At 32.3% G+C, this 14858-nt stretch overlaps 2 protein-coding genes and 1 long non-coding RNA gene across 5 annotated transcripts; 2 read left to right on the top strand and 1 right to left on the bottom strand.

Annotated features, from left to right (window-relative positions):
- The first annotated feature begins 1517 nt into the window (after positions 1 to 1517).
- Positions 1518 to 3946, top strand: LOC129288560 (60S ribosomal protein L6, mitochondrial). 2 transcript variants are annotated; one of them, XM_054925192.1, is made up of 2 exons: positions 1518 to 1823; positions 3327 to 3946. In XM_054925192.1, the coding sequence occupies exon 2, from the start codon at positions 3349 to 3351 to the stop codon at positions 3655 to 3657; it is 309 nt and encodes a 102-aa protein (XP_054781167.1). In that variant the 5' UTR covers positions 1518 to 1823; positions 3327 to 3348; the 3' UTR covers positions 3658 to 3946. The 2 variants fall into 2 exon arrangements, with proteins under 2 accessions (XP_054781167.1, XP_054781166.1); XM_054925191.1 differs by having other exon boundaries at positions 1519 to 1823; positions 3321 to 3946.
- A 5588-nt stretch (positions 3947 to 9534) lies between these two features.
- LOC129287748 (phospholipase D alpha 4) lies at positions 9535 to 13617 on the bottom strand. Its single transcript, XM_054923975.1, has 4 exons — positions 13467 to 13617; positions 12511 to 13071; positions 10734 to 11928; positions 9535 to 10141 (listed from the first exon to the last, which is right to left on the bottom strand). Exons 1-4 carry the CDS (start codon positions 13551 to 13553, stop codon positions 9702 to 9704), a joined length of 2283 nt encoding a protein of 760 aa, XP_054779950.1. The 5' UTR covers positions 13554 to 13617; the 3' UTR covers positions 9535 to 9701.
- Positions 10027 to 14187, top strand: LOC129287749 (uncharacterized). 2 transcript variants are annotated; one of them, XR_008587797.1, is made up of 4 exons: positions 10027 to 10245; positions 10806 to 10997; positions 13484 to 13805; positions 13962 to 14187. It is a non-coding gene; the product is annotated as an uncharacterized LOC129287749 (long non-coding RNA). The 2 variants fall into 2 exon arrangements; XR_008587796.1 differs by lacking the exon at positions 10806 to 10997.
- The last annotated feature ends 671 nt before the right edge of the window (positions 14188 to 14858 follow it).

Raw genomic sequence — 14858 nt, 5'->3', positions numbered from 1 at the left:
TATTCATTAATCAAGTAAAACTTTTAAAAAATCAATCACTAGTCATGATTGAGAAGTGACTATTTTATTTGAAGTTGAGATTATTAATGAATAGCAAATGACAAATGTCTTTTTGCAAATTTTAAATTGAAGGCAAACATGTTAAAGGAAAAAATAAAATCCTAGACAAGTTCTTTGAGACTGCATAATAATTATCATATTTTACTATACTTATTTGTCATTTATATATTTCAAGGTGTTTTTTGAGTAAGATTAATGTACTTAACTTTATATACTTAATATATTCATAGTCAATCAAATCATGACAATTGAATTTTAATGTGTTACTAAATGTCATAGCAGCGGTGGCGGTGGCGGCAATGACAATAATAGAGTAGTTGTGGTAGCAATAACAATAATAGAGTGGTGGTGGTGGTGGTGGATCCAATTCTCTTTGGCGACGAACAAGCATTCCACTCTATTGGATGCCATCCACCTTGTTAGCCTTGCGTCGTTGTTCTTAAGCAAGCAGTGAAAAAGGTTTGATCCCTATGACCTTTTGTACTCCCAATCTCTTCCCTAGGTGACTGTTCTTGCTTTATTTCAAATTTTTCATTTCTAATTGGCTTTGGATTAAGTTATCTAACTGTTGATTATTGCCTCTTTTGAATTTGGAAATATTTACCAATTGAGTTTTTTTTTAACTAGTTTTTGCTTGGATGGTGTGCAATTGGCTATTATTCTTCTTTTGCAATGTTGGGTTTGTTGTGTATTGACATTTTGATTATTAATCTTTATATATTATTATCAATTTTTGAAAATTTTCAAGGCATTTTGACAAGGTTTTAAGATTCGGACAGTTAGATTGTCAGCCCACTGTCTAGTTCAACCATTTAACGTGCATTAGTAGTTGGCTTGGGTCAAATTGGACAATTTTTAAAGACTCAGAATGGGTGGTTTTTTTTTTTTTGGTGTCAAAAGCTGGACAAAAATGGGCAAAAAAAAATTAAGGGATAAAATTGGCATTTTAAAAATAAAAAAAGGAAAAATGACAATAATTTTTTTTAAAATATATAAATGATAATCTCATTTCTCAAAATGTCATAATTTCCTTGAAGTTTCTAGAAACTTTTCCACCATTAATGAATTTATATAAATTACTAAATTATATTTATTGAAAATAAATGATTTACAATTTTTCTTCTTATATACGTAACTTTTTTCTTAAATTCGTAACAAAATAACAATAAATCATAACTTCACATATTAAATTCCTTATTTGTTATTACATTGTTACAAATATAAGAATGAAAGTTGTGAATATAAAAAAAAAATTATGAATCATTTATTTTTAACAAGAATAATTTAATAATTTATATAAATTTATTAATGATAAAAAAGTTTTTAAAAATTTTAAAAAATTGTGATATTTTGAGAATTAAATTATTATTTATATATTTTAAAGAAATTTTATTATATTTTTTTAAAAAAAAAAACTCTTCTATTCTTTTTTTTCTTTTTTGAGCCAAGGGAACGCTCTTCCAGTCACTCACACCCTGTCTTCTCTTCTCACTTCTCTCTGTGTCTCGCACGCCGGCACGCGTTCTCGCCTTCTCGGTTCAGTCTTCACCGTTCAGGCGTTCACCCTCACCCGGGCAGCTATAAGACGCTTCTTCATTCTCCGTATTCACTTCACTTTCTTCATTTCGGTTCAGTCTTCACGTTCAGGCGTTCTCGGTTGACGATCGCGCAGGCGTGCGGCTGTCGGAACGGTCAGACGGCATCGAGCTCGGCCTTCTTCTTCATTCTTCATCTTCTTCGTCGATTGCTCTCCCTTAGTTCCGGTGAGATTTTCTTTGTCCCTCATTTGTCTTACTGCCCAATTTAACCTAATCGTTTTGAATGGCATGGAACGAAGTATTGCTGAATGGATGAACTTGTTTTTTATTGTTAAGAGTTGTTTTTGCAAATAGGGGTTTTATTATTTTCAAGTGATTATCCCTGAATCCTGATGCACACGACAGTCTGGTACTCTGCTCTGTAATTCTGTATTGACATCACAAAATAGGAAGGCTATATTCTCTGTCTACTTTTGATTTATTAATTTACTTGTTTAGGTGTAGAAAATGTCATCATCTGATATATATATGTATGTATGTATGTATATTTTTTATTTAATTGGTTGGTTACTGGTCCAGGTTGAATCATGAGACCCTTGGCCCGCTGATATTTTCGGTTCACTGTCCAGTCCAGGTTTTAAAACATTGATTTGTGATGTATGATCTTGTAAATGACTTGGCTCGAGTTGTGTGAAAGTATCTGGAACAAAAATTAACAGGGTATTATATGAACTATGCATATTTCCTAGATTTCAGTGTGTACAGTACACGTCCGACTATGCTGATGTTGAATTTTGGGTCCCATTGTGTAATTGTCTACTCGTAACTTGATTGTGCTTCAGAGCTGTTGCTTTGATCTAAATTGAGTGTTGTTCTTCCAAGTAGCACATACTGAAATATACTCACCGACTGATGAACCTTAGAAATAGATCAAGCAGCTGTTGAGACTTTGTTATTTTACAAACCTGTAATTGTCATGTTGAGGATGTTATTGTTAGTCAAGCTGTATTTAATTGAGAAAAGTTGTTTGGCCATCTTATTAGCTCTTGATCAGTTTTTTAATTATTTACTTATAAGTAGGGATGCTTATGCTGCATTTAAATGCTGCTGGATGGTAATTTTATATTTTTAAATTTGAAAAATGACAAATAATTTTACTGTTTTCTTAAACTAGCTCCCTTTAATTTGTTTGGTTCTCATTCACCCTCAACTTCTGTCTTAAGAAGTCAGAATGAAAGTATTTACTTTTGATTTGTTTTGGGATGTCACTTCTTGATCTTGTTTGACAAGGACTAAGATTGAATGATGATGCCAAGTGCCATTTTAGTATCAACAAATTTCTGCATCAATGTAATCTGACCTCTCTAATACTTTTAGTCATCCTCCAAGCACCTTTTAGTTTCAAATTATACTAAGATCAGTCTTATAATTGTAATTTCACCAATAGACAATCCTATCATTTGTGGCGTAGGCATAGAATGCACAACCCTTGAACGAGGTCATTGTATAATTTGAAACTAGAGGGATTGCACGCACAAAGTTCCTCTAATGCATAGGGAAGAGGGAGATCAATGTAATTGGTTAACTTTTATCTTTGAGTTGTACTCAGATGAAAATGATTTTTGGGCATGAAATATGAAATGACTAGCAGCTCCTTTTTTGTTTGTCTTTGATTTACACTGTTTACTCTTGACATTGTATAATTCTTTGTTATGTGGATAGTTGTAGGTGATAAATTTGTGAGAGTTAAATGGAAGCCAAGTTTTTCCGTTTTCTCAAGATTGTGGGTGTTGGATACAAAGCCAGAGCCGAATCTCAAGGGCGTCTCTTGTATCTCAAATTGGGATACAGTCACGAGGTTGAGTTGACGGTACCGCCTGCAGTTCGAGTTTTCTGTTTCAAAAACAATGTGGTTTGCTGCACTGGAATAGACAAGCAAAGGGTGCACCAGTTTGCTGCTACTGTGCGTAGCTGTAAGCCACCTGAAGTCTACAAAGGCAAAGGTATATTGTACATTGATGAAGTTATCAAGAAGAAGCAGGGAAAGAAGTCTAAATGATTGCTTATGTGTTTCAAGGCAATACTGGCTTTGATGCACTATGGCTCAGCCTGCAAAAACCGGCTCCTGCGACTTAGGAAAACTAGCTTAGCTTGATTTGGAATTGAGAACTACTCTGGTTTTGCCATGTTTCAAGAGGCATTGATCATTGTCTAGAGATTTTTTTTTTCTTGGGTAAAGATTGTCTAGAGATTTTATTTAAACTAATAACTTCCATTTCTCTCTATATTGTTGGGCTTTGATCAATGACATGTCATTTTTCAGGGAGAAGCCCTGTTTTTGTGCTTAACTACTGCTACTAGGTGCACTTTGATGATTGATCAGTGGTTTATTTCAAGGATTTAGGCTTAGTTGTTTAATTTTTTGTTATCAAGTTTTCCAAATAAAATATAACATTCAGATAAAACTTTTAATTCTATCAATCAAGACAGAATTTTTTTTTCCCCACAGGGAAGTCTCCAACATTTTTTCGAAGGATAGGCTAACACCTGTGTATATTATAAGTGTAATTTGTTTCCCCTTACTCCTACTCAGTAAGTATAACTGAGTTTACTCATAAAAGTATCCTTTTTTAATTTGTTTTGGTGAATAACGCATGTGTATATTATACACATACAAGTGTCTGCGGCAGTGGGGCACGGAGAGTGTGTTCGTTCTTGTTCTTATAAAAAAAGAAGTGAAATTCTGATGGGTTCGTCTTCAGTGCTACACCATTTATGATTTACAAGGAAAAAAAAAAGGAAGAATTTTATTTAAGGACTTGGGTAGTAACATATCTTTTAGTGAGTGTGAAAAAATTTTAAAATTTCAATTTAGTTCTTAAGGATTAAATTGAAAATAAATTAAATGTAGAAAAGATTAAAATACTCTCAATTTAAATATTAAAAAAAAGAAACCACCAGCCATCATTGCCAGAGCACCACTGCCGGTGATTGGAGCCTCACTAGCTGGACCTCCGCCAGTGATTGGACCTCCATCGTCGAAGCTCAGGCCACCAGTTAGACCACTATCGGTGGTGGTTAAAAAATTATGAAGAATTAATTTTTTTAAAGATGGTCAAAGTGGGTGTAGAATTCAAGACTCCTTAGTTTACCAAAAAAATTTTGAACCACCAAACCACTCAACCCATTCAATTATATAATTCATAAAATTTTATATATATATATATATATATAATAAATCTTACTTTCAAACCACTTGATTATTACATTACTTATTAATACCTTAACAGGACTTATTAATTACTTAACTTTTTTTTATTAACCCTCTGACTTCTACAATAAAACTAAATTACTTGTTCATCGTATAACTTTACATGTTAGTTATTTAACTTTCCTTGTTAACCCTAGACTCTTGCAATAGAACTAAATTATTTGTTAATAGCGTAACTATACTTGTTAATACCTTTACAGGACTTGTCAATTATTTAATTCTCCTTGTTAAGTTCAAGACTCATACAACATAGCTATATTACTTGTTGATCACGTAACTGTAATTGTTAATACCTTAACAGAACTTATTAATTACTTGACTTTATTTGTCAAATCCATAACTCTTTCAACTAAACTGCATTACTTATTAATCATGTAACTTTGCTTATTAATTATGCAACAATACTTATTAATTGCATAGCTTCATTTGTTAATACCACAACAAGACTTGTTTAACTATTGTTTTGAAAAAGTAACTAAATTATTTGTTAATTGCATAACTTTATTTGTTAATTCATCAACAATATATATTAATTATCTATTGTCACTTGTTAACTGAATATATAATTTATATAAAAAATTGAGTTTGTCAAATAACAAAAGCGATGAAAGTCAAGTCTCCCTTATCAGTATTCGTCAAACTAGATATGCAATTATATAAGCATATATATATATATATATATATAGAGAGAGAGAGAGAGAGAGAGAGCAGTACCCTAAAAACAAATATAATATTAACAATAAAATTTAAAAAATGACAAGCTATATTAGGCTTTTAACAAGTATACTTCTTGTCATAATACTCAAGAGGTTTGAAAATAAGATTTATTATACAAATAATTTTGAGAGAGTTATGAAATTAACAAGTAAAGTTGCATAATTAACAAGTCAAGTTGCGTAATAAACAAATATTGTTGCCTAATTAACAAGTAAAGTTACATAATTAACAAGTAATGCAGTTCAGTTTAAAGAGTCATGGATTTGACAAGTAAATTCAAGTAATAAACAACTCTTATTAAGGTATTAACAACAACAGTTACGCGATTAACAAGTAATGTAGTTCTATTGTGAGAGTCACAGACTTAACAAGGAGAGTTAAGTAATTGACAAGTTCTATTAAGATATAAACAAGTATAGTTATATAATTAACAAGTAATTTAACTCTATTGCAGGAGTTGTGGGGTTGACAACGAAAGTTAAGTAATTAACAAGTTTTGTTAAGGTATTAATAAGTAAAGTTACACAATTAACAAGTAATGTAATAATCAAGTGATTTGAAAATAAGGTTTATTATATATATAATTTTGAGCATTATATGATTGAATGAGTTAAGTGGCTTGTGTTCTAAAACTTTTTAGTAAATCAAGAGATCTTAAGTTCTACACCCACTTTGGTCACCTTTGGAGAAATTAATTCTCTATAATTCTCCAACCATCGCTAACGGTGGTCCAACCGACGATCAAAGCTCCAATAACGGTAACTAGTGGTTGTTTTTTTAATATTTGAATTGAAGGTATTTTGATCTTTTTTACATTCAACTTATTTTCAATTTAGTCCTTAAGGACTAAAGTGAGGTTTTGAAATTTTTTGGAACCCACCAGAAAATATGTTGCCACCTAGATCCTTAAATGAAATTCTCCCAAAAAAATTAGACTGCAAATTTTTTTATTTTTTTTTTTACTTTATATTTATTAAAATAAAATTTTATAATAAATGTATTCATCGTATCAACATATATTTAATCTAGATCTTTTAATTTAATATTAAATTTTTTATAATTTTATATATTAACTATCTAAAAAGCCTTGAACGGATATGTTTGATATTAATTTTTATAAATGTTTATTTTGATAAATACAATATTAAAAAAAGATAATTTTCTAGTGGGTACTTTTTGAAAAATATTTTTAATAAAATTACAAATTAAAAATTTTAACTATGAATTATCTAAAGTAAATCCGGGTGGTCAATTTATAAAAAATTTTAGTGTAAGATTTATGTACTTAACCTTATATATTTTATATACTTATATTTAATCAAATTATGATAATAAAAATTAATATATTAATTAAATTAATAACAATAATTTATTATTTAATAAATAATTTATAAAAAATTAACATTTCTTGATTTAATTGGAAACAAACACATTAAGTTTATAAGGTTAATTATATAAATTTTTAATATTAAATTAGACTATCCAAGTTAATTATGTACAATCTAAATTGATGATGAAAAGATTTATTAAAAAATTTTAGCTTGCTAAAGTTGATCCAATTGATCCTTAACCCACAAGAGACAATCTATAAGTATCCTTATAAGCATTTTTTTAAACTTAAAGTCATATCTGAGTCCAACTATCATAAACTTTTTTTCTACCAAAATTTTTTTATAAATTTTTATTTTACTAAATATGAGTTAAAAGCTTTAAATTTAAACAGTTCATATTAAATTCAGATAGCCTAGATTTTTTTAAAATCATGAAACAGTGTGCAGATGCTCATCAGCATGCTAAGTACCAAAGATGAATCCAGATGGTGACATGGCCATTACTACTAGGATGGGCAAGCATGTGATCATGAATTTCGTGAGCCAATTATCAGAACTTAATAGTGAACATTCAGTAACCTCTCTTACAACTTGACAGTGAACATCTCGGTGAAAACCCTGAATCATTTACGAGGGTCGATTTCAGCAGCATCAAACGATGCTTAGTACAAGGAGGGATGACTAACATGTGTGAGATTGACACCTTTTGTTGAGAACCACAAGAAGACAAGCTTTGTGGAACCAGTCGTGTTCTGATATCGGAGACTGACTAATGATCTTCAGCCTTGCGAGGAGATTGACTATAATGGAGAGGCAAGGGTTAGGATTTATAAATTACTTCTAACTATCACATCACATAAATATGGATTCGTCATTGCCCCCTCTATTGAGATAGTCAACGGAGCTATTGAATTTGACTTTAATTTTTAGATTGACTTTAAACATAAATTGAGTTACCTGAATTCAAATTGTAAAAAGAAAATTAAAATTAAACTTATTATGCATTACACTGCAACATAATGTATTTACTTTGCAACATACTTTTTAGAATTAGTTTTTTGAAAAATGCAAAAAATGTTCAAAATGGAGACACACTAGAAACAGAGGGGGGCAACAAAGAAAGTATTTTCTTTATTAGAGCATCAACTTTTGAATATTTTAAAGGTGATTGGAGTTTTATTTCACCTAAATATGCCTTTCTTATCTCTTTTGCTTTTCTCTACACATTTTGAAAGTAAGATTTAAGATTGAAAGATGAGGATTTCGGACATAAGGCTATGAGCCCGAATACATTCGTCTAAATGAGACTAATAAGAGTTGTTTAAATATTCAGCACATAATTTAAAAGTTTCTACAAAGTTGTAAGCTTAGATCATCTATTTTGGACGAACCATGAACCTCCAAAATGTGATTTTGAATTGTGAGGTGTTGTAATAGTAATTATTTAAGTTAATGAAAACTAAATTGAACTAATGAAGTTTAATAAACCTAATGGTTTTGTTTAAATGCAATAGATTAAAATTTTAGGTAATTAAAGTGTTGATTAATGAAAGTTGGAAAAGCATTTATGATAATATTAACATGATTAATTATAGATTAATTATCTTGTATACCATTCAAGCTTTGGTATACCTTTTGAAGTACTTTTATTGTGGGTTAAACTGTTGACCTCTCAAAGTTTTGAAATAATCGAAGAAAACTTACTTATACATTTGTGTGTTAATTAGTAGTGTTAACATTATTTCATAAATTACTCTCTAGATATGTGATATAGGTTTTTGCAAGTATGGCATGACATATTTAAAAATTTATAAGTTGAGCATGATTTGTGGTATATTAAAAAGTTGTACATGTGTGTGAACATATGCAGTGGAGTGTTTAAAGTGGCATTATGTGATATGCAAAATAATGGGAAATATCTGTAAGTTGTTATTTATATGGAGAAAATTGTGACATGATAAAAATGATGATAAGTGAGTACCTAATGTTGATGTGAGAATTGCATGGAAATTATGATAATTTATATGCATATTATGATTTGTGCATTTGTACATAGCATTATCATGTGAGATGGGAGTTTGCATAGGAATAGGAATAGAAAATTTAAACCCATGTGGTATGACTACCATTCAGAGTTCAATGGCTTGCCTTAATTATATTCACATCGTCTCACTTATTCGACAAGAAACTGTTCCATGATTTATTAAGGGACTTGAACCTAATATAATGTCTACTTGTTTGACGAAGAAATTAGTTTAAGACAATAATACCCCATAGTGTGAAATTTAAAAAAAAACCATAAATCATAAGTGAGTCAATTAACCTTGATTGGGTAACTTTTCATGCATGTAAGGCTAGAAAAATTTCATCACATGAATGTACCCATTGTGTAATAGCCCATAATTTTATGCCGAAGGTATAATGAGGTTATAAAGAAGGTTTAAAAATTTAGAGGCAAAATTGCGCTTTAATCTATAAAAAATGAGTCCACTAATATAGTTAATGGACATTCAAACGATGAGAGCAATGAGTTTAGGAGCAACATTGCTCCTATATGAATAATTTAAAGACAAAATTATATCTTAACTCTTTTTTTAATAAGAATATATCTTGAGAGTTGCTTTACAATCTTTAAATAGATTAAATTAAATTTCTGGCTAAAAAAAAATAGATGATATAATGTGTGACCCTAAAGTAAACATATAAATTTTTGAATCATGATACTTTTAACACAACAATCAGTAGAGACATCCCAAGCTGGAACCTTCTTTCTGTTATATGGCTTTAAGTAGTGAAAATAGGAGGCAACACCTTTGATCTCTTCCCCTTCACTGGACACTCTGTATCGGGAAAGCGGGACCCGCTCCCACTCACATCCACCAAACCTTCCTGCGTTACCTTCAAAGGGTAACTCACCAGATGAACGCCTTCCATGTCCACAATTTCTTCGCCACTGTAGATTTCCCACATTCGATCTCCTATCGATCGCATTTTCCTTACGCATTCCAATCTCTCTGGCTCCATCAACCATTCCTCTGCGCACCTACTGTGCTCATACCACAGTGACATCCTGTATGCGTGAATCTCGCCGCGATTGATCACTTGGTTGCTGGAATCCGCATCTTGCCATTGGTAGCAACCTATGGCTATCTCAGTGTCTCTTTGCCCATCCATGGATCTCTGGTTCACGTTAGCCGACCCTATCAACAAGTACAGGTCGTCCACTGCAAATAATGGTCAAGAAAGTGATAAGATCTTATTACTTTTTCTGAACCTTTGAAATGGGTTCTTGTGTAGTAAATGAACTTCAGTCAATCACAAATTTCAGGTAATCCTGACAAGAACAAATATTTAGCATCTAATTGGTTAGCTGTTTTGAACTTGTCATTTTTGTTAGATATGCAAGTTTTAGGATTAATTCAAGAAAAGCGCGTGTTTGGTTTGGCTCTGAGCCTTCTGATGAATATTTTTCTCAAGCTCGTTCAAAGGCAAGATGAAGTTTTGATTAGTGTTTAATCCTCCATTGATTGGATTCCATGTCACCCTGAAGCCTGCATTGCCTATGTCTTGTTGTATCAAGTAGCATTGTTCCTTTCAGTGATAATAACTCGTTTAAAGTCTTCATTGTTCATCTACAAAAGGAGTTTCAAAGAAAACCTATTTTGTTCAACTTTATCCCATTAGTCTTTTAGTCAATATCTAAAGTCGGATTTATTCAGTGAAAACGGTCGTTTTCTTCAAATCTATGTGAAAGAAAGAATTTGCGGAATGAAAAGAAGTTGGTGATTTAAATATTAGGTTATCAGACATTCATACCTATCATGAGCTTGGAGTGGACATACACCATGAACCTTCTACTTTTTTGGGCATTCCAATATTGTGTTTCAGGGTGAGGAGAATGTGGCGGCAGGTACTCCCCTTCCCCTTTCTGTTCCCTATTTGCTAGGCAAAAGAAATTCAAGTAGTCTCTTGGGTGCCCTGCTTCCCCACTCTCTTGTATTGCTTCTCCAATCAACCTATACATCATTGCTACTGTTTCTCTGGTCCAATGCAGGATGTCCTGAACTGTTTCACTTTCAGGTAATCCTTCTGGCCACATTGGAATCACTACATACACTGCAAATCTCTTCTTCGCTTTAATCTTACTTGCCACCTTGAGTGCTATCTCAATGGGAATAATATTTCTGCATCCACTATTCTTGTTATTGTCCCACAAATCGCATCCCCCAGTGAAATACTGGTTTTCAATGTATATAAACCTATCAGCACGCCTGATTGCTTCAACATAAGCATCATGGATGCTCCTTTCTACAGTAAACTTTCTAAACAATTGGTAAGCAGAGATATGGTCAATTGATCTATATACTTGAACTTTCCAATTCCTCTCAATAGGAATGCTTGAACAATTTTGGGGCATGAGATTTGCTAAGGCACTTGCAGGGACTAAAAGGGAAGGATTACACTGCTTTCTCCATCTTTGCTCGAAATTTGTTAACACGTCCCAAGCAGCACCACCTATAACACAAGCATGAGCATCATGCCAAGGCTCTCTTGGCCCTCCTTTATTAAGGCTAGCTCCTGCAATATTTGTCTGATAGAAATCATAGCGATGGGATTCACTATTTAGGGTTTGAAACAATGAGTGCTGCTCTGTGTCATACCTGCCATCACACAAATCCAACCCACCAACAAAGCTCATAATTTCTCTATCATTCACAGACTTCGGTGCTTTGACATCAACGGTTATAGTCTTCTGATGGTGAGAAAACAGTGTCGGGAACTTATGGTGTAATCTGGGACACTTTCTGCATATAACTCTTGTATGTTTGAAGTATGCAAAAGCATCCTCGTCATGGGTATTCATCATGCCTTTGTTCTTAATAAATGACAAAGATGTTTCATCATCCCAAAGCATCACCCTCACTGCCACTCCTTCCTCTGCCTTCCTTTTTAACAGCTCACCAAGCTTTACTCCTCTTGCATATGGGATTTCCGTTTCAGGATCTCTAACCTGCTCAAAAAGCATATAAACTTCTAAAATTACATAGAGAATGAACAAAGGGTCAAATTACTCGATTGATTATTATTCTGCGTGAATTTTAATTTGTCTTTGTAATTAAAAAGTTTGTAATTTGGTTCCTGAAACTTTACTTTACTTTATGCCCCAAAAAAAAAAAATTTAAAATTTAATCCTTGCCATTCAACCTTCATTTGGTTAAATTCTGTGGACGACCCTTAGCAATCTCGATCTCAGATCATACATAATTTATATTATCTCAGTTGAGACACTGACATAGATGGCATCACATGTCATGCTTGTTAGCAGAGTTCATGTCACTATCTATCTTACTCCTCTTCTTAACTTAGATCAAGTCTGTTTAGAGAATTAAGACAACATATGGGTGGTCGCATTAGTAAAATTTAACAACACTTTAATGGACTCCAGAAATAATAAATTAGAATGATAGGAATCCAATTGTACATTTTTAAACTGTATAGACCAAATTAAAATTTTGAGTGAAGTCATGAAGACTAATAGGAAAGAAAAAAAAAAACTTAACCATAAAAAGGAAATTCTGAAGGTAATGTTTACCAGAACCATCTTAGGATTGAAGGACCACCCTGCAATGTAAACTAAGTACTTTGCACCCTCAATGGCTTTATACACATCCTCCCATAGCCTTCTTGGAGCTCCACAGTGATCAAAAGGAGGTTGAAAAGTGAAAGAATGGTGAGCATCATGATAAAGCTTGACCTGACAATTGGACCTTTGTGGAAACGAGGCATCCCTTAAGCCATGAAATTCCCCATCCCTTAGTAGCTTTTCCCAACTTGGTTCAATCCCTGCTGGTTTGAACCACAATAGAAACCTTAACTTGAGTTGAAGGTTTCGTTTTCCATTTTCCATAAGGAGAGGGAAGAAACCATTGATTAAACTTTCTTCCTTGAGTAACTGCTGAGCCTTAATATGGAATCTCCCCAATATGGAGCATGATGTTTTCAATGTGAGGGTGATAATTGAATCTGCTGGGTGAGCACATGGGATCTGAAAGGTTTGATTCCACACACGATCTCGCTCTTGACTTGTCTTTGCTACCTTCTTGTGGCCTAACTTGATGGTCACATATGCAGGCTTCCCATTTGCATGGATACACTGATGAGATGACAAAAATTTGTAAGAGTTTGCAGAAAAACACTGCATGAATTTCAAGGCATAGCCAATGCAATAATTTAATGATAAGTGGAAAAATACATAACTAGCCTCATTGAACTTTAATTACTCTGAAAATAGGAAAGCATGTTCCTCAATTATCAATCTTCAAGATCTAAACCTTTTAGCCCATTACCTCGTTACAGAGATGTTTCATCAAATTCTATCATTTGATGCTTCCGGATGAATGAGAGTTAGTATGGTATGTGACAGAATAAAATCTTGGAAGGTGATAATTGAGGAAAGTTTTATCAATTATCAGTTGAATAGGTGTCTGCAAAGGACATAAAAGAACGATAGTACATGTTTCCTTAATAGTATTATTATCTGGAGCTTACATTGAAGGGAAATGCAGGTGCATAAGGAGTAGCATTGAAGATGGTGGCTTCAATTGTTCCATGGAGGAGCTCAAGTTTTGTCTCCATTGCCTTGCCTCAAAAATGCACCAGGGTGAAATTCAGAGAGAGAAAGAGGGAGATAGAGCTGTCAATTTTGTTTTGACCGAGAGGAAGTGAAAGCTATCATTACTGGTTATGCAACGAAGGTCATATATAAAGGTAGGTAAGCTTGGTGTTGCAGAAGCAAAGGGAATCTTGGGATGCAATGGAACATTGAGCAGTTTGGAAAATCTTGTGGACGTTCTGGCTTCCAGACTTGTTGGCACAGCCAATCTTCAAGTATGTCCCATCCCAATATTTTGCTTCAAGTTACTTAAACACCGATCACAATTTTACTTTCTCTATAAGATTAAACTATAACTCCCGGTCATGTGATTTCTCTTCCATTTACATCTTTTTGTCAACAAAGAAATTGCTGATTTTATTGTTCTGCAGGGAGACCAAGTTTATTGGAGAAACATTCACACGGCAGTAATGGGGAGATAAGTTGTTACTCCAAACTTTTATGGGGACCCAAATCCTTGTATAATGTCATCTACCTATGTAAAACAATAGTAAATGCACTTTCACATGTGTAAAAAAAAATTATTTCTATGAATTTCGGACTGAAGAAATTTAAATTTCAGTTATAGATGAGGCGAAATAAGTAGCTTCAATTTTTATACCTTCATTTCATTTTAGTTCAAAAATTTTTATATTTTGAGTATTTATGTAATAATAATCTTATGATCAGATTATAACTCAAAGAAGTGAATTTCTAAAATATGAAGTTGGTTATCACTTTTATTACACATTGTTTTTGTTTTTCCTTCGGTGAAAGCTTGAGTGCCTTCTCTTTTGGGTAAACGGAAATATTTGAAAGAGAGATGAATTTTGACTTTGCTATAAGGAGCTGAAGTTTCTTCGAAGGTCAACTTGCAAAAAATGGTCATATGAAATTCAAGCATGAGATTCATTAGAGCACGGGTTAGTACTTTTAAGCTTGATTAGCTCTCAAGGTTGAAAGGTCGGCCCTGATGGCTACATCTTTTATTTATTTTTTTTCATTTTTCAATTTAAAAATTTAAAAAATATATAAAATTTTAAAATAATTATTACACATAATATTAAGTTTAAAAAAATAAACTTAAGTCAATCCACACAATAACAAATTTAATTCTAATAAAAAATAATATTACCTCCGTTCCAAATTATAAGGTACTTTAAATAGATTAAGGTTTCATTAAATGTGTCAATTTTAATTTTACCCTTCCTCTCTCTGTAATTAATTTCAGTCTTTTTTATTTTTAATATATTAAATTATGGGTATTTTTGAAAGTTTATATTTTTGTT

Source organism: Prosopis cineraria, unplaced genomic scaffold, assembly GCF_029017545.1.
Source record: "Prosopis cineraria cultivar Desert tree isolate PC_DT_omini unplaced genomic scaffold, ASM2901754v1 PC12, whole genome shotgun sequence".
Lineage (NCBI taxonomy): Eukaryota > Viridiplantae > Streptophyta > Magnoliopsida > Fabales > Fabaceae > Prosopis > Prosopis cineraria.
The sequence above is the reverse complement of the archived record's forward strand: the minus strand, read 5'-3'. Positions and strand labels throughout refer to the sequence as shown.

Bases quoted from the DNA above. Each gene is read 5' to 3' on its own strand.
- LOC129288560 (XM_054925192.1), top strand. From the start codon at position 3,349: ATGGAAGCCAAGTTTTTCCGTTTTCTCAAGATTGTGGGTGTTGGATAC.
- LOC129287748 (XM_054923975.1), bottom strand. From the start codon at position 13,553: ATGGAGACAAAACTTGAGCTCCTCCATGGAACAATTGAAGCCACCATC. The intron at 13,072-13,466 runs GTAAGCTCCAGA...TCATCTCATCAG, and splicing joins CACCTGCATTTCCCTTCAAT to TGTATCCATGCAAATGGGAA. The intron at 11,929-12,510 runs GTAAACATTACC...CTTTTTGAGCAG, and splicing joins TCAATCCTAAGATGGTTCTG to GTTAGAGATCCTGAAACGGA.